The 20,514-nt window shown below is 38.4% G+C and overlaps 1 protein-coding gene across 1 annotated transcript; it reads left to right on the top strand.

Moving 5' to 3' along the window:
- The first annotated feature begins 694 nt into the window (after positions 1–694).
- Positions 695–2,098, top strand: LOC141380039 (paraneoplastic antigen Ma1 homolog). The gene is made up of 2 exons (XM_073936116.1): positions 695–830; positions 933–2,098. The coding sequence occupies exons 1-2, from the start codon at positions 695–697 to the stop codon at positions 2,096–2,098; spliced, it is 1,302 nt and encodes a 433-aa protein (XP_073792217.1).
- Positions 2,099–20,514: the final 18,416 nt, after the last annotated feature.

Genomic DNA, 20,514 nt, shown 5'->3' with positions numbered 1-20,514 from the left:
AGCTGGGTAACATTTTATTTTGGGTTTTATTTGATGCTATAATGTTGCTCAAATGTGTGTTTGCTTTGTATGTCTGATTAAGTGAAGCTGTGTTGTCACTGAAAGTGAATTGAGTCCTACAGCTTTAAAGTGATTTAAAACACAACGAAAGAAAAATAACACAATAGCCTCACAATATTTAATAAATGTAAAACGTTATTATATGCCTTGCATTTGTGATTTTCTTTTATAGAAAGGGTGAAAATTAATGGTTAAATAAACCAGTGTGTGAAATAACTTGTAAATGAGAGAGTTAAATTATATTATGCAATAGAAAAAAGAAAACAAATAGTCACTTCTACTCTGAATAACACTACATATATATCTGAGGCCCGGTGTTAAGTGTTTGTTATTACCATTTGATGAACAGACATTGATAATTTTAAAGTTATAGGGATGTGCCTCTCACCTTGAATTTTATTTGAATTTCCCTAGACATATTACTTTTTCTGAGCTAGTTAAGGGGAGAGGGCTACATTTGTGGGGGCTCGTCCGGGATTAATCAGATTACTCAGATTGTAAATTCAGAAAGAAATTTAGAAGTGATTTATTTGCGTGTATACTTATTCTAGGGTTTATTTTGAATATATATTTTTCTCTTTCATTCAGTTTTTTTTTTACAAGCATATTTTACATTTTTTTTGTAGGAAAAAAAATGGAGGTTAGTGAGATTATTGCTTGGTGCAGAGACAAAGATGTGGGTCTTGACAAAGTTATTATTCTTAGCAATGTGCCTACAGACTGTGAGGACAGAGTGATCTATAATGTACTAGATACTGCTCTGGGAGTTGGTAAATGCAAAGTGCTTGGTTGTCGCTTAGATAAAAATAAGGAATTTCAATTTGTTTTGATTGAATTTGATGATGACATATCCAAGACATCTATCCCTGCAGAGATTGGAGGACCTGAAGTAGGTCTCTGGTACACACAGGTTGTGTGTGTTGCAGCTGAAGCTCCTAAAAAGAGCAAGGAAGATGAATTTCAGACTAAGTTGAATTTGTTCCTTCAAAACGAAGGAAAATCATTAGCTGACATTTCAAGTTTGGCATCTCCTGCTCCTGACCTCAACACTAAGCTGGTCGAGGCCATAAACTCCCTTGTTCAAACATGTCATGTGGCTTCATCTGAGGAGAGAGGGATATATAGAAAACTGCGCCCTTTTTCAGGGTTTATACCAACTCCTCTTGGGGAAGATGAGTTTGAGATTTGGGTGGAGCAGACTACACACATTTTGGAAGAGTGGCAGTGCTCTGATAATGTTAAGAAGCAGAAACTAGTAGAGTGCCTCAGAGGTCCTGCAGCAGATATTGTAAGATTTGAAAAGACTGGCAACTCAGCCGCTACTTATAGTGACTATCTTAGTGTACTAGAGTCAGCATTTGGCAGTACTGAGGATGCTGCAGATTTAATGCTTAAATTTCGAAGCACATACCAGAATGAAGGAGAGAAGCTGTCAGCCTACATATTGAGGTTGGACAGGCTGCTCCATAGCATGCTGCGGAAAAAAGGAATTGAGTATTCTGCTCTTAATCATCTTAGAATGCAGCAAATAGTCAGAGGTGCCCTGGCAGGTGACATGGTGGCTATGCGTTTGAGGATGACCCACAAGCTTTGTGAGCCACCTTCTTTCAACGAGTTAATGAAGGAGGTTAGAGAAGAAGAAAATATGGTCAGCAGTAGGCGCATTTTACCGTCTAATGTTGCCATGTCTGTAGTGCCCACTACCAAGAAGGATTCGTCTGCTAACAGTGGTACTGTCGACTCAGAAGTAGAAAAGTTAAAGAAGGAGATTAGGGGGCTGAAAAATGAGGTGTCTCGGTTGTCAGCTGCAGCCAAAGAACCTGTAGCCCATGATCGTCCAGCCATGCACAGTCTGGCTGCTGTTGCTGACTGTAAAACTCCAACACGTACAGTAACCAAAGCCAACATATTTTGCTACAGATGCGGGGAAGATGGGCATCTTAAGCGGGACTGTAAAAACGATGAAAATCTCAGGAAAGTAAACCAGCGACTCATCAGAATGAGACAATCTTCGGGAAACTTCTCCGGGGCTCAGTAAAGGAACGGCCTGAAGCTCCGGGAAAGACACGTTCCACAAAGTGCAAAAGAGTCCAAGCTGAGCCAGCAGTTCTTCCGAGCGGGTTAGTAGGACCCAGTTCTGTCCTTCCTGTTCAAGTGGAAGGAATCTATGCAAAGGCTTTGTTAGATAGTGGATCGCAAGTTACCCTGCTATACAGATCCTTCTATGACAAATACTTGAGACATATGCCATTGATACCAATGGAAAATTTGGAGATATGGGGATTGGGTATGCAAAAGTACCCATATGATGGCTGTTTGTCTTTGAGGCTGGAGTTTCCAGGATCTGTTGCAGGAGTGGCGGAATCCATAGATGCACTTGTGCTGGTCTGTCCCGATCCTGTCATGAAAGGGGATGTAAACATTCTGGTGGGAACAAATACATCTGTAGTGAAAAAGCTGGTAGAAGCATGCAAAGAAAAGGTGGGAGATGATTTTCTACATACCTTGACTGTTCACCCTGAGATCAGAGATGCTTATGAACGGGCCATAGCAGTTGAAAAGAGTCACTGTGACGACAGCAGAGGAACTGTCTGGTATCTTAACCCTAAGCCATTAAAGTTGCCTCCCGGAGAGAGTGCCTCTTAAAAGAGGAATGCCCATTGCTCATGTGTTTCCAGTGGAGGTTGTGTCTACCGGCTCAAAACCACAAGAGTGTAGTGGGCAGACTAAACTAGATGCTAGCTCATTTAACTTTGGTGATTCCTCTGTGCCCAACGAATGGAAACAACGACTGGTTAAAAAGATGTTGGAAAGGACAGATGTGTTCTCCTGTGATGAATTTGAGGTTGGATGTTCGAAGAGTACCCAGCATCAGATTCGGCTGACAGAGAACAAACCTTTTCGTGAGCGTTCAAGACGTCTTGCTCCAGCTGATCTGGAAGATGTCAGGCAACATCTAGAGAAGTTAAAAGGAGCAGGGATTATCACAGAATCCAGGAGTCCATATGCTTCTCCGATTGTTGTAGTACGGAAAAAGAATGGCCAGATCAGAATGTGCGTGGATTATCGAACGCTAAACCGACGTACTATTCCAGATCAATACACTGTTCCACGGATAGAGGATGCACTAACTTGTCTGAATGGGAGCAAGTGGTTTAGTGTATTGGATCTCAGGAGTGGATATTACCAGATTCCTATGAGTGAAGCAGATCAAGAAAAGACAGCATTCATCTGCCCAGTGGGGTTCTATCAGTTCCAGAGAATGCCGCAGGGGATTTGTGGAGCTCCATCGACTTTTCAAAGAGTTATGGAAAAGACCGTTGGGGACATGAACTTGTTGGAAGTATTAGTGTATCTGGACGACCTCATCGTATTTGGCAGGACATTGGAGGAGCATGAAGAGAGGTTGCTAAAAGTCTTGGACAGATTACAGAGTGAAGGATTGAAGTTGTCTTTGGATAAATGCACCTTCTGTCAGACCTCTGTCAGCTACGTTGGACACATTGTCTCCCAAGACGGTGTCTCAACAGACCCCTCCAAGATTGATGCTGTAAAATCTTGGCCTCGACCTCAGAACGTGTCAGAACTGCGTTCATTTTTAGGTTTCTGTGGATACTATAGAAGATTTGTGAAAGACTATTCAAAAGTATCCTATCCACTGAATCAGCTCTTACAAGGTTGTCTGCCTGCAGCAAGTTTGAAAAAGATCAAAGCAGGACTTCGCCCAGAACAATTAGCGTACAAAGCTACTGACCCTTTTGGGAGTAGATGGACTGATGCATGCGAAACTGCCTTTAAAGAGTTAAAGGTGAGATTAACTGAAGCTCCAGTCTTGGTCTTTGCAAATCCTCAGCTCCCCTATGTATTACATGTCGACGCCTGTTGTGAAGGACTTGGTGGTGTGTTGTACCAGGATCAAGGAGAGGGGTTAAAACCAGTGGCATTTGTCAGCAGAAGTTTGACGCCTTCTGAAAAGAACTACCCCGTCCACAAACTTGAGTTCTTGGCATTAAAATGGGCGGTTGTTGACAAGCTACATGACTATCTCTATGGGGTTAAATTTGAGGTCCAGACAGACAATAACCCGCTAACTTATGTTCTGACAACAGCCAAGCTGGATGCTGTAGGACATCGTTGGCTGGCAGCCCTCTCAGCCTATGACTTCAGTCTCAAGTACCGGCCTGGGAGACAGAATATCGATGCTGACGCATTATCTCGTCGATCTCATCAAAAAGAAAAGGAATGGACAAGTATTCCATCTTCTGGTGTAAGATCTTTGTGTAAGCTGCCAGGCCAGGACAAGCCAAACTGCTTTGCAAGTGTCAGCAAGATTGTGACGTCATTAGGTGGATCTCCTAAGTCAATCCCCAAAGCGTACTGTAATTTAGCTACATTGGATACTCTAAAAATTCCTAAATTGAGTTCTGTGGATCTGTCCTGTGCTCAGCAAGAAGACCTATGTATGGGTGAGATATGGAGAGCTTTGAAAAAGGGAGATTTGTCCACAGTTAATAAAGAAGCTCACAAAGACATTCCACTGATCATGAGAGACTGGGACAAACTAGTTTTGGATAATGGAGTAATGTTTCGGTGCACTCAAGTACCAGAAAGACCTTGTCATAAACAGCTATGTCTGCCCAAAAAGTTCCATGAAGTAGTTTTAAAATCACTTCATGATGATTCAGGTCACATGGGGTTTGACAAGACCTATGGTTTTGTGAGAAATAGATTTTACTGGCCCCGAATGAAGGTTGATGTTGAGAAATATTGCCAGACATGTGCCAGGTGTGTCCAAAGAAAGACTCTGCCTAGAAAAGCTGCACCCTTGTCACATTTGTCTAGTAATGGACCGATGGATCTTGTATGTATGGATTTTCTATCCATAGAGCCAGATTCCAAAAACATCTGTAATGTCCTTGTCATCACGGACCACTACACAAGGTATGCACAGGCCTTTCCAACTAAAGATCAGAAGGCAACCACAGTTGCGAAAGTTCTGTGGGAGAAATACTTCATTCACTATGGACTTCCTAAAAGGATGCACTCAGACCAAGGTCGGGATTTCGAGAGCAAGCTCATCCATGAGTTGTTTGACCTATTAGGAGTAGAGAAATCCCGAACAACACCGTATCATCCGCAGGGTGATCCGCAGCCTGAACGGTTCAACCGAACACTTTTAGATATGCTGGGGACCCTGGATTCAAGGCAGAAACAACAGTGGAGTCGACACATTGGACATCTTGTGCATGTGTACAATTGCAGCATGAATGAAGCTACAGGGTATTCCCCTTACTTTCTTATGTTTGGCAGGGAAGCCAGGCTGCCCATTGACTTGAGTTTTGGTGTGTCAAGTGATGGTACTTCTGTAAGGTCTTACCAACGGTTCGTAAAGAAGATGCAGAACGAACTGAAATCTGCTTATCAGCTAGCAGAGGAAAATGCTGAGAAGAAAAATGCAGGAAATAAGAGAAGATATGATCAGAGATTGCATTATTCTCACCTGGTTCCTGGGGACAAAGTCTTGATACGAAATCTTGGACTCCAAGGAAAGCACAAATTGGCAGACAGATGGAATTCTGAGCCTTATGTTGTCCAGAGCCAAATGCCTAACCTACCTGTGTTTCGACTTAAGCCACAGAGTGGAAATGGACCAGTCAAAATTCTGCACAGGAATCATATTCTTCCTATTCGACAACAGTTGAGACAGAGAGTTTCAGACAAAATACCAAAAGCTCAAGAAAGACTTCTGAGACAGAGGAAAAATGTTGTAGAAAGTCAGAGTACAGAACAAGGAACTAATGATGCCTCTGTAGTACAAGAAATTGAAGTCAGAGCTGATCAGACTGTTGAAGAAAGTTGTGAGAGTGAGGATGAAGAATATGGGGTATGGGTTCCAATTCCTAAAGACAGTCAATTGCCTTTTAGTGGGAATGAATCTTTACAGAGTGATTCAGTTGTTTCTGAGAATGAAGTCAGAGATACTGTAAAACCTGTAGATGTGAAAGATAAGACTCCTCAAGGAGTTAGAACAGATGATTCTGTAGAGACTGATTCAAGACTTCTGGTTGAGAATGATTCAGAAAATTTACAAAATTTGAGTCAAGTGTCAGATCTTTGTGATACTGTTACAAGTATAGTGCAGGATCTAGAGAGTGTGGATCAGAGTAATGAAAACGAAACTATCTCTGATAGTTTACCTGAAATTAAAGGGAGGTCTCAGAGAATGAGAACTGTGCCCAAGAGGTTAACATATGATACACTTGGGATGCCAACAGTTGAACCTGTTGTTGTGCAGGCCAAAGTAGTAAATCCAGTCAAATACAATTCTTCTGTATATTTGTGGTTGCATGTGCCATCAAGAAAAATTAGTACATGTGCTGTTACTTTGAAGAAAAGACAGTAATTAGAGTTATTGCTGGGTAATTGATCATTGTGTCATATTTGCCGTTATTTTGTGTTTTTATTTTGAGAGTACTCTGCATATGTCATTGATTCAGATAATGAGTAACTGTGAAAGAAAAAAAGTGTAATTTTGTGATATTTCATTCATTTAGATGTATTTTTCCTCGTTATGAGGGCATAACGATTCTTGGTGGGGGGAGAATGTAGAGCCCTACTAATATAGGATCTGTTGATATTAAGCAGTTTTTGTTTTTCTTTTTTTTTTTTTTTCAACAAACTATTTTAAGAACTTTCTGCTAAATAACAAAGGTGTTTAAATTCTGATATCATAGTTATTTATGAAAAATATTATCTAATAAATAAATAAATATGTTTTATGTGTCGAGTTTGATGACCTCTAGAGGTGAGGGGGCGGAGCTTGGAAGACGGGAAGGAAGTGAAACCAAGAGCAGAGAGTCAGATGCGTTGGATTTAGAGTTTTTGTTTTAATAGTTTGCCTTGAAATAGTTACACAAAAGCAAATTCATGTGTTAGTTCTGAGTTTACAAAGACTGTTAACCCACATCCTTAGTGCATTTGAGGATCGCTGGACAATCTGTGTGGTTAATTGCCCAGAGAGAGAGAGAGAGTGAACGTCAGACCTGCGGACTGAAAGATCGATTGGAGAGAGACTGAGGCTTTGCTAATCGGGCCTGTTTGTTTCGTGATCGGAGGATTTACAACTGCGGTGATGCAATTCGGGATCGCGGATGGACGTCAGAGACGTTTGGAGTGTGTCTGGTTCTGTGAATGGGTACTGTGATTGTGACCTTCATTATTTCTACGGATTCTGTGAGTACTGAAAAGTGTTTTTTTTCCAACGTGAGCTCCAACATTGCGCGCCAACGTAAGACTTAAATCCCAGCTGGGTAACATTTTATTTTGGGTTTTATTTGATGCTATAATGTTGCTCAAATGTGTGTTTGCTTTGTATGTCTGATTAAGTGAAGCTGTGTTGTCACTGAAAGTGAATTGAGTCCTACAGCTTTAAAGTGATTTAAAACACAACGAAAGAAAAATAACACAATAGCCTCACAATATTTAATAAATGTAAAACGTTATTATATGCCTTGCATTTGTGATTTTCTTTTATAGAAAGGGTGAAAATTAATGGTTAAATAAACCAGTGTGTGAAATAACTTGTAAATGAGAGAGTTAAATTATATTATGCAATAGAAAAAAGAAAACAAATAGTCACTTCTACTCTGAATAACACTACATATATATCTGAGGCCCGGTGTTAAGTGTTTGTTATTACCATTTGATGAACAGACATTGATAATTTTAAAGTTATAGGGATGTGCCTCTCACCTTGAATTTTATTTGAATTTCCCTAGACATATTACTTTTTCTGAGCTAGTTAAGGGGAGAGGGCTACAGTTATAACATAAAAAACCTATAATGATGCTTTAAACCAGGGATGTCCAAGCTTGGTCCTGGAGGGCCGGTGTCCTAAGTTTACCTCCAACTTGCTTTAACGCACCTGCCAGGAAGTTTCTAGTATATCTAGTAAGTGTAGCGTACAGTCCAAAGATAAAATTACTTATTGATTTTAGTATTTGATATTTACAATTTGATTTGAGTATTTCACATGGGTTTTACGACTCCTGGCTCCAAGAAGTCTGGATTTTCGTGACAGATTAAGTTGTCCAGGGGGACTGGAGAGATAAGCAGGGAACTTCAAAGACATTCCTGCCCAAATACACACACACACACACACACACACACACACACCCACCCACGAGGCTGTCCCGACAGAAAGAAAATTAACTTATCAAATCCTGAACCAGCACAAAACTAAGGTGTTATGTTTTGTAAACTTTGTATCTCATTTCTGACTTTTCTTACCTGTGTAACCTCTCTTATAACCTGTATGCCTGTTCCTTTTAGGCCTTTTTAAAGCATAAATAATATGAGGATGTGAAAAATCATGTTGATGTACTTTTAAACCCCCCATGTTTGGTACCGATGGGTTTCTGCTGACATTTTACAACACATGATGCATAGAGCAAGATCATAACTAGCATTGCTTTATTGTTTAATCCCCTGTATTAAATGCCTGTCCGCATGCTTTGGGCGGACACTCAAATTTGCATACGAGCAGCCTCGAGACAAAGGAAGGTTCTCGCGCAAACTTTTGTCCTGAAATCATTGGTCAGAATGCTGAACGGGTTGTCACGTGACCCGCAGGTATAACCAGACTTCTCCCCAAACATCCCGCAGAGAACGTCCTAACAAAGAACCCATCATTTTACGCCGCATGGACTTTTTCCCGCCACGCTTTCTTTATTTTCTGGCAAAGTAAACTCAGCTTAAAGTTTGCGATCGCGTTCCTCAGAACTTTATTACAACCTCAACGCATCAAGAAGGACATCAAAGGAGTTTCATCAGGAAGGAAGCATAAAGAGAGAGACCCCAGACATTAAAGTCCGGGTATTTTTTTAGTTATGGGATTAAGCTGTGCCCCTTTTATCAAAAAAGGTGTTTTTTATAATCTTGGTGATCCTTAATGGTGCGTGTGGAACTGAAAGTTTTGTCACTCTTTTATCTGAAATCTCTATTTCCTAGCTTTACTATTTCTCTTTGTTGTTACACGTTCTATAGACCCGATATCTCCACGTGGTTTATCTCTGTTTTGTGTTTAATGTATGTTTAATGTTATAAAATGTATGCTTTTGTTCGTTATCCGTCTGACTAGTCAATAAATCCTATTATAATCAAATGAATTGTTTGCCTCACGAGAAAATGTCTCTGAAATACAGATTCCCCTGCCTAGCTATAATAAGTTGTTTAAAACTTTTGAATGATTAATCTACTTCGCAAGAAGTAGCAATTAAATTCCCTTTTTCTAAATAAATAGATCATTACCGTGTCCGCTCGAAAGAGCGGCGGCTCTACTTGCATTTGTTTGGTCAAACTGACAATAAATTGATCCTGAATATTAATGATTAATAATAATTCGTTATTGTTGATAATTAATATTCATAATCTGAGAGTCCGCTCGGTCGAGCGGGCAAGATTATATACAATCATGTGTTTGTTTGATCAAGTTGACTGAAGCTTAAGCCAGAATATTAATAATTAAGAATAAACCGTTATTGTTGATTATTAATATTCATAAAATGAGCTAATTTCTGTTACATAAAATATACTTGAAACTACCTGGCGGGTGTTAAAGCAAGTTGGAGATAAACTCTCCAGGACACAGGCCCTCCAGGATCGAGTTTGGACACCCCTGCTCTAAACAGAGTGGAGTAACAACTTCTTTAAAGAAAAAAACAATATTTTTTTCCTGCAAAATTTATTGTTTTACACACACACAAATTTCTATTAACGTATGCTGTATATTTAAGCTTTGGAGACGTAACATAAATTCGGCTTTTAAATAGGTAATTATTACCTATTGACCTTATTGTAAATTGTGGAAGTGCGCCTGTTTTCGCAATTGTTTTAGAACTTCCGATTTAGTCGCCTATGGGAGAAATGACTAGAAATAATAAACGGCAGAAAACGGTCAAACTACTTGCTCTACAAACAAATGTTTGCATGACTATATAGACCAAGTAGAATAATATAATAAGAAAATATCAGTTTGCAACATCAAACAGCAAAACGAGCAGTTTTTAATGTCTAAAAATGAATTGATGTGAATGAGACCGGAAGTCTCGAGCCAAAAAGATTCAAGTGGCTGTGCCCACCAATGACTGTAAAAAATATGGACGACGCGACAGCCCCTTTTCCCATTGAACGCCTTGAGGGCAAAACGCCTGCTTGACGGGCACAAACTGTCGCAAAAGACTGCTGAAATTGGAGCCTTGACATGCGCAGAAGGACTGTCTGATGGAGCCAGAGGAGGAGCCGCGATAATGAGCGGAGTCGAGCTTCCAACCAAACGCTTTATGTAAAATCAACCACGCCCCCTGAACTTCTCACTCGACTGCCGGTGTCTGCACTATAACAAACGCTCACTGATGTAAATAGAAGCACTTACATAAAAAAAAAAACACAATAATATACGGTTTAAAAACGGTGTGATGTAAGCTGTTAAACTTTAATAAAAGCAATACATAGTGGACTGCAGAAATAAACGATCTTTTATACACTCTAGCCTGAATATGAGCACAAATAATATATTCTCTTATTGTTATATTTGTTGTTGGTATTTGTTATCTTCATAGGGGTAGAAATAACACTTGTAAAATATGAACAATAACATATAAACAACACATACATTTTTAGAAAGGTTTTTATTTTTAATTAGCCATCAACAGAACCCAAAATATAGCCTACACACCATAACGATTTACCATGCGGGAACAATCGTGCGTTTAGAAGATAAATACAGCAAGATTACTACACATCCCAACCCTGCAATTTGTCAATTTGTGCAAAAAAACTTTGCACTATTAATACAATGTCTATCTGCTGCAACATCACTAGTATATTGTTTATTCATTTTCGCTTGAATTGTTTATTTATTTAATTTTTTGCCTCCGTTTTTATTTGGTTTATTCGATGCCTTCATTATATCTGGCAACGAGGAATTTACATTCATTTTAATGTTAGCTGAAGTGTTCAAATAAAACGCCAACAGTAAATGATGTAAATAAATAATATCTAACATTTACAGCTCTATTAGGTTATATAAGATTCGATTTCAAGAACCTTATAATGATTTATAACAGCACATTCAGTAGATTACTTAATAACATGCCAAAACTTAAAATGCAGAGACGTCCTGTAAAGCAAGTTCAAATAACCTTACAGGAGATCAACGTGGAGATTATTATTTAGACACAAAGAGAATTACTGCTAACGATCTTCTGTATTTTCCCCGTACTTAAATGGGTTTATTTTATTGTGCAGTTTTATTGTCATTTTCGTATTTCTTAATTCTTGTGCACTACAAAATGTATTCAATTGTATTATTAGTTAATACTTGTGCAATCGATACAGGTTTATTGTTATTTATTTTGTCCTTTATTTAAATAATTGCTATGTATGCTGTTTGCATCTTTATTCAAAGGTTAAACTCAGTGATACACTTTGCGTTCACATAGTAGCATGCGTTTGTTGTTATATCAACAAAAATGGTTGTAATAACGTTAACAAATGTGAGGGTTTATATAATGAAGATTCAATCGCGCCAGCTCCGGGCAGCAGCGCACATAACCTACTCGCGGCGTCGCGGGCTGATTCCGGCTCGCATGCGGCAGCGCCTGCTCGCTCGGCCGCCGCATCTGGCTCAATTGACTCAGGCTGGAATCGGGCAGTGAGTCCAGGCATCCGGAGTAGGTCCAGCAGAGGTAGTCAGTCTGAGGGGTAAGTCTCCGGCAGGCAAGAACTGGCCCCAGTGTATTTTGCTACCTGGGTGGCTAGGCGTGTATCAGCAAACTAATAAAGCCCGAAAAAAGCCCTGACCTTAGCGAATAAAAAGTGTTCCACCAGATCATGTATGTCAGAAACTGTAGTTTACTGCTGAACTCATTTTGTCATAGTAAAATATCACAGAAATCGAGTAATAACACTTCAGTCTTCTGCCGAAGCTCAGACACCGCGCTTTGAGAAACTGTCAATCACAACTGTCAATCACCATGACACGCCCAGCATTAAATTACTGCTAAAAACAAACTGTTTACAAAAATGAAGATCTGCACCTATTTCAGCACAATAATCAGTGCCTTAATCGACCAGAACCATCTTTCGGGACATTTTATTGCAAGTGTAATTAATTTTTTTATTTGGGCTCAAGTCTCCTTCATTAACACGGAGGAGGCGGGCTTTATGACTTGTACTGCAGCCAGCCCCCAGGGGGCGATCTAACGGCCGAGACTTTCACTCAAACGCAGGCTTGCGGCACACTTGGTGCCCACTCGTCGGCGAAGAATAAGGTGAATAGCTTTCTTCATAAGCCACAGCTGCGTTCAAATTGGCATAAATGCTTTTTAAGTGCACTACGAAGGGAGCGCAATTATCAATATGAAGATCACTAAATCTGAACTATAAAATACTTTAAAACCAAATTAGACCCAACAGAGATGACTTTAATGTTTTTTTAATCATTACAGGTTTAAATGTTGGAACATTCTAAATAAAATAGGAAATATGGGCGATAACTGGCAATAGAACAAAGCCAAGAACTATGCTTCTAACTACAGCTCTAGAGGTGTAGTTGGAAACGTACAAGTTTGCGATGCAGTATGCGAATGTTTATTGGAACGATGGATTTGGGAAACGCCAAACCAACAAACTATGTTTGTAACAACGAAACTTGTAAATCGTTAGCCTTAGGTGGCTAACGATTGTTTTCGGAATTTAACCCCTGTGTGGTATATCTGATGATTACGTTAACATAGCTTAGTTAAATTTGCATATAGCACAGAATTTGAAGGTCAGATTCATGTGTATTTACAGATTTATATGTATCTTGAAAGCTTCCACCCCCATTTGTTCAAACTGAATGGGAAAGAGCAACCAGGACAATCAGTTCTCACAGCACATGGGTGAGTAAATGATGACAGAATTCAATTATATTTCTCTAAGACATCTGTGCTGTAATATGATCCCTGGATAAGAGACTTTACAAAATTAAACCTCAGCTTTAGAGTGGCATTATTGCTTTGAGCCTGACTTAAACCTTGCAGCACATCTCCTTTCATGAATGATTTCCCTCACAGTGAAAAAAAGTTAATACAGCCGTTCATATCATTAAATATTAAGCAATAACTGGCGGACAAACCCTAATATAGGTTTAGAACACATGATGTAATGTTGCACAAACATGTTTCTCTTCACTTAAGGATAAATAAAGCAGAAAAACATCCCCCATCTCCAAGCACGTGTTCACGTACATCTTGCTGTGTTGTAATCAGTGCGCACCTGTTCCATTTCGTTTGTCTTCCATTGACTCTAGATTGTGATTTCAGAGGTGTTATGAAAAACCCACAATGTGGCAGCTGAGCGCTTTTCACAGTAAAATGTGGCTATTGTTATGACCCTGAAACAGAAACACAGACACTGTTTAATGTTGTTCATACTGCAGCACTACTATAGAAGCCTGGTCTTATTTTCTTTTGCTAGCACTATGTAATGCCTAAATGCTCAGCTCTTTCTGGTGATGATTATACTTACAATATACAGATGTTTACAGTGAGGGTTTTATTTTAATAAATGTAATATTACCTTTGAGGGATCTAGGCACACTAAAAATATCTGTTAATTAGCATTATTTCTGTATTTTGTGATTCACAAGTGTGTTCTGGTTATTTACGGTTGTGAATAGCATTATGGGATTGTGATTTCTGCTCTGTGGACTTTTGATGCTGAAAATTGAACTGTTTTTATATTTTTTTTATTTTCCCTTATTTATTTATGCTTTTGAATTGCATTATTGGACCTTGATCTTTCTTTTAATAACTTTTAACCTTGAAAAGTGACTTTTATTAACATGTTTAACAATTTAAAGTGATATATTGTCTGGGTTCGGGTTGTTTATTATGGTGCATAAACCTTGTAATAAACTTATTTCTCAATATATTATTTCTTATACATTATTATATAACTGCTAAAATGTAAATAATAAAAATAAAATGCTGAGAAAATATTGTATGTTATTCCTTCTATGCCAATGATGGACTACTGAGACATTTCAAGCATGTAATGGATCCTCCTGGCATGGCAGAGTTCCTCACAGCTCCGAAACACATTGCTGCCTTTTGCCTACAAACTACTATGTGTTTTTCACCATACACAAATCATCTGCTCGTCATCTTCTTTTATATAACTTTGTGATGATCAGTGTCATTTTACAGGGTATAAGAAATATAGGGATGAAATCAGCATAGACATTGATATATGGCAATATACACTCACTTGCCACTTTATTAGGTACACCTGTTGAACTGCTTGTTAACAAATTTCTAATCAGCCAATCATAGGGCAGCAACTTATTGCATTTAGGCATGTACACATGGTCAAAACGATATGCTGCAGTTCAAACTGAGCATCAGAATGGAGAAAAGGGTGATTTAAGTGACTTTGAACATTGTCTGGTTGTTGGTGCCAGACGGGCTGGCCTGAGTATTTCAGAAACTGCTGATCTACTGAGATTTTCATGGACAACCATCTGCAGGGTTTGCAGAGAATGGTCCGAAAAAGAGAAAATACCTTTTGATGCCAGATGTCAGTGGGGAATAGCCAGACTGGTTCGAGCTGATAGAAAGGCAACAGTAACTCAAATAACCACTTGCTACAATCTAGGTATGCAGAAGAGCATTTCTGAGCGCACAACATGTCCAACCTTGAGGCGAATGAGCTACTGCAGCAGAAGACCACACCGGGTGCCACTTCTGTCAGCTAAGAAAAGGAAACTGAGGCTACAATTTGCACAGGCTCACAAAAAATTGGACATTAGAGGATTGGAAAAACATTGCCTGGTCTGACTTGATTTCAGCTGCAACATTTGAATGGTAGTGTCAGAATATGGCATCAGCAACACAAAAGCATGGATCAGTGCCTTGTATCATGGGTTCAGGCTGCTGGTGGTGTTGTAATGGTGTGGGGGATATTTTCATGGCACACTTTGGGTCCATTAGAACCAATTAAGCATCGTGTCAATACCACAGCCTACCTGAGTATTGTACTTTCTGATGGCTACGTCGCGCAGGATAATGCGCCATGTCATAAAGTGCAAATCATTTCAGACTAATTTCATGAATATGACAATGAGTTCACTGTACTCAAACGGTCACAAGAACTCAGTCCAATAGAGCACCTCTGGAATATGGTGGAACAGGAAATTCACATTATGGATGTGCGGCTGACAAATTTGAAGCAACTGTGTGATGCTTTCTTGTCAATATGGACCAAAATATCTAAGGAATATTTCCAGTACCTTGTTGAGTCTATGCCATGAAGCATTAAGGCAGTTCTGAAAGCAAAAAGGGGGTCCAACCTGGAACTAGTGACATGTACCTAATAAAGTGTCCGGTGACTGTACGATCTGTTTTATTGTTGAGTCATTGCCTGAGGAGAGTCTGTCTTTGTTGCACAGCAGTGCATATGTTATAGTTAAGTTTCTCTATACAGTATGTTAGTTTGTTTCATTCTACTGTCTGTATATTTAAACATGTAAATTATTAAAATTAGCATTGGATGTTGATGGGATTTTAATCTGATTAATTAATTTAAGAATTTAATATAAATAATAACTGCTGATTGATTTAATTAATTTAAGAATTTAATCCAAACAATAACTGCTAACAGTCATTGGGTATGTGAAAGGTACTTTCTATAAGGATCAGACAAGTATAGGATAATAAATGTTGAGTGTCAGCTCAAAAAACAAGATAGTTAAAATTGTATTTATCTCACAAGAAAAATAAAAGATAAATCTTCAAAGGACAGTAGAAAGAGTATACCAATTTTATTCATGCTGCTAAACTAAAGATCATATTAGGTATAAAAACACATATAGGCCAAAACAGTGTTAATCATACACTGTAAAAATGTTCTGGTAATTTAACAGTAAAATACTGGCAACAGAGTTTTCATCAGTAAACTCTAATCCTACAGTATAATACTGTTCTAAATTAAATAATAGTAATGCATTTTTCTAATTACTTTTTAAATTAATTTTAATTACTGTTCTTGTGTAAATAAAACTGACAGCAACTTGCTATTCTTGTACCAAAGAACCGTTTCGGTTGCACTCCTCCTCTTACCAACAATGTCACATGCTTTTTAAATGGTAATAAACTGTAAGTTCAGAAAACAGTTCAATACTGTTAAATTTGGACCAGTTTCTTTTTAGTTTTTTACAGTATTTTTTACAGTGTGGGTATTGCCTTTGGCTTCCTGTATTGTATTTAATGAAAGTTAAATTAACTTAATAATAAATAATAAATGTTAATAATAAATGTAATAAATAATAAATGTTGAGTGTCAGCTCAAAAAACAAGATAGTTAAAATTGTATTTATCTCACAAGCAAAATAAAAGATAAATCTTCACAGGACAGTAGAAAGAGTATACCAATTTTATTCATGCTGCTAAACTAAAGATCATATTAGGTATAAAAACACATATAGGCCAAAACAGTGTTAATCATACACTGTAAAAATGTTCTGGTAATTTAACAGTAAAATACTGGCAACAGAGTTTCCAGCAGTAAACTGTAATCCTACAGTATAATACTGTTCTAAATTAAATAATAGTAATGCATTTTTCTAATTACTTTTTAAATTATTTTTTAATTACTGTTCTTGTGTAAATACAACTGACAGCAACTTGCTATTCTTGTACCAAAGAACCGTTTCGGTTGCACCCCTCTTCTTACCGACAATGTCACATGCTTTTTAAATGGTAATAAACTGTAAGTTCAGAAAACAGTTCAATACTGTTAAATTTGGACCAGTTTCTTTTTAATTAGTATTTTAATTAGTATTTTTTACAGTGTGGGTATTGCCTTTGGCTTCCTGTATTGTATTTAATGAAAGTTAAATTAACTTAAAATTTGAGTAAATCTGTTAAAACTCTTAAGACTTGATTCTTTAATTTATGCACATGGCTAATTTGTCATATATTTTTGGTCAAATTAGTTATCTTAGTGATGTTAACACAAAATATCTTCGGTTTGATAAAAAGTAACTGCTATTTGTCCTGTTGCGGTTCATTTACAGTCTAGTTTAATAAGTGTGAATGCTGCCATTGCAATCATGATGTGTGATAAACAATGGACTGTGTCTTGGTCTGTTTCTAAATATGCTCTTGTAAAGTTTGACAGAAATATGAATGCAACACAGATCAAAGATCTGTAAACAAACCAAAAACAGGACATGATGTCACAAGATGTCACAAGTATGCCTGTTTTTCTCGTCATAGCTGCAAGCCACCAAAATTTTGGTTTCTAAAATTTTAGTTTTTTTCTTGAAAATGACATTTTGGGCAAAAAAGGGTAGGATAGTACAAACTGAAAATACATACACACTTGACTCCCCCAGCACTCAGATTTTATTATTGCTAAAGCAAGTAAGTCACTGGCACAGTGAATAAACCAAAATCAAATCCTGGGACAAATCCTGGATCGCGTTTTCTGTGTATTTTCCATAATCTCTGTGTCAAAGATAATGTAGTGGGCCTCTGAAATTCTGTGTTGTATACTTCTCCCTCCTCCAATTCAAGAAAGAAAAGTCCTGCAAATCACGTCTGGAAAAAGGGCTATTTTTAGATATTTATTCTGACATTTAAGCTATGCATGCATGGTATATGGCAGGAATATGCTCGATGAAAGTTCTATGAGCAAAATATTTCTGTTTAAATGTGGCGGGTTTTTTTTTTTATTATTTGTTGCTATCCGACTGGTTTATTAATCTTGTGAGTCACTGTTTTTCCTTAAATGGATTATATAATATTTAAAATGATTGTGTAAAAATGAATGTGAATGTGACATCTATTTCTTTGTTTGTATTTTTTAAAATAGGACAAATGTTAAACTGTAGAAAAAAAAAACACAAAATGGAAAATATGGTAAATATATTTTATTTTGTTCTAAATCATATTTTCTGTCTAATTTGTTGAGATATTTTAACATTTACATTTAGTCATTTAGCAGACGCTTTTATCCAAAGCGATTTACAAATAAGGACAAGAAAGCAATTTGCACAACTATAAGAGTACAGTTAGTGGTATATCTAGAGAGGCAATTGCAGATTAGGAAGTGAAGTGGAGACTAAATAGTTGAGTTTTTATTCGTTTCTTGAAAACAGCGAGTGACTGCCGTTCTGATGCAGTTAGGGAGTTCATTCCACCAACTGGGCAAATTGAACGCGAGCGTTCGGGAAAGTGATTTCTTCCCTCTTTGGGATGGAACCACGAAGCGACGTTCATTCACAGAACGTAAGTTTCTGGAGGGCACATAGATCTGCAGAAGTGAGAGCAGATAAGAAGGGGCGCAGCAAGAAATCGCTTTGTAAGCAAACATCAGAGCTTTGAATTTGATGCGAGCAGCAACTGGCAGCCAGTGCAAACGGATGAGTAGCGGAGTGACATGTGCTCTTTTAGGTTCATTAAAGACCACTCGTGCTGCTGCGTTCTGGAGCAGCTGAAGAGGCTTGATGGAGTTAGCTGGAAGCCCCGCTAGCAGAGAGTTGCAGTAGTCCAGTTTGGAGAGAACAAGAGCTTGAACAAGGAGTTGAGCTGCATGTTCAGATAAGAAGGGTCGGATCTTTCTGATGTTATAGAGTGCGAATCTGCACGATCGAGCAGTTCTAGAAATGTGGTCAGAGAAGTTAAGTTGGTCATCAATCGTTACTCCAAGGCTTTTCACCTTTTTGGATGCAGTAATGGTTGCCCCATCCATCTGGATTGAAAAGTTATGGTGTAGAGTCGGGTTGGCAGAAACTACAAGCATTTCCGTTTTCGCGAGGTTAAGCTGGAGATGATGATCTTTCATCCAGTGTGAAATGTCCAACAGGCAAGCTGAGATGCGAGCTGGAACCGAGGGATCATCAGGATGAAAAGAGAGGTATAGCTGGGTATCATCAGCATAGCAGTGGTAGGAGAATCCATGTCTCTGGATGACTGGTCCTAGAGATGTCGTGTAGATGAAGAAGAGAAGTGGCCCAAGAACAGAGCCTTGAGGTACCCCAGTGTTTAGATGCTGTAGGTTGGACACCTCTCCCCTCCAAGACACCCTGAATGACCTGTCAGAGAGGTAAGATCTGAACCATTGTATAACAGTGCCCGCAACGCTCAGTGACTCAAGCGTAGATAACAGGATCTGGTGGTTTACAGTGTCAAAAGCAGCTGACAAATCCAGCAAGATGATGACTAAAGATTTTGAGTCTGCTTTAGCCAGTCTGAGATCCTCCACGACCGAGAGCTGGGCAGTCTCAGTTGAGTGGCCTTTCTTAAAGCCGGATTGCTTGTTGTCCATGAGATTGTTTTGAGTAAGAAAGTCCAGGACTTGATTAAACACTACTTTCTCCAGAATCTTGGCCATGAATGGAAGCAGGGATACTGGTCTGTAGTTTAGAAGTAGCGGATGGTCCAGGTTGGGTTTCTTTAGCAGTGGGGTTACCCTAGCCTGTTTAAATTAAGTGGGGAATAAACCAGAGTCAAGAGATGTGTTAATTATGTGAGTCAGTGTTTTTATGACTGCAGGAGAGATGGCTTGCAAGAGATGGGAGGGAATGGGATCAAGTGGACAGTTGGTTGCATGGCTAGATAGCACAAGTTTGGACACCTCAGACTCAGAGAGCTGAGAAAAAGAGGTGAGTGTGTGTGGTGTATCTTGCGTGTTTGTTGTAGGTGCAGCAAAATTTTTAGATGAAAATTCAAAGTATGACTTATATTATTTATTTTAACTTATAATACATGACTTTGGACAGCTGAACCAGATTATGTGTGTTTTAGCAAAAGCCAAAAATTCACTGTATGTGCATTTTAATGTTACATTCCTTTGTTACTTTTTAAAGGTCAAGGGGGAAGAAAAGGGAAAACATTAAATTAGTTGTAATTATTGTTGCCCTTTGTACTGCATGGAGAAACAACAAGACATGAAAGTGCTATTTTAGTGAACTTGTTTATTAGGAACAAAGGGAATGGGGCTGTGCTAAATAATTTAAATAATAATAAAATAAAATCAACTAACTAACCCATTTACCTCTTCCCCTATAACTACAAAAAAAAAAAAAAAAAAACCTTCAACGTCCACACCTAGTCTGTGTAATTAAAAGACACTATGTGTTTCATGTGACAGAGCTTAACTAGTCCCTTTTCTTCACTTAGAACAGGGGTCTCAAACTCAATTTACCTGGGGGCCGCAGGAGGCAAAGTCTGGGTGAGGCTGGGCTGCATAAGGGATTTCACAAAAAAAAGTCCTCAAATGTCATTATTAACAGTTTTAATTATTTCTTCTGAACATGAAGTGTCCTGAACATTAATAGAACATTGAGTGAAGATTATGAACAGTTCTTCTGAACATGGCATCTTTTGCCTACTTCTTGCTGCCAGA

This window comes from Danio rerio, chromosome 21 (assembly GCF_049306965.1).
Source record: "Danio rerio strain Tuebingen ecotype United States chromosome 21, GRCz12tu, whole genome shotgun sequence".
NCBI classification, from domain to species: Eukaryota; Metazoa; Chordata; class Actinopteri; order Cypriniformes; family Danionidae; genus Danio; species Danio rerio.
Note: the sequence above shows the minus strand (reverse complement) of the source record. Positions and strands in the feature narration are given on the sequence as shown.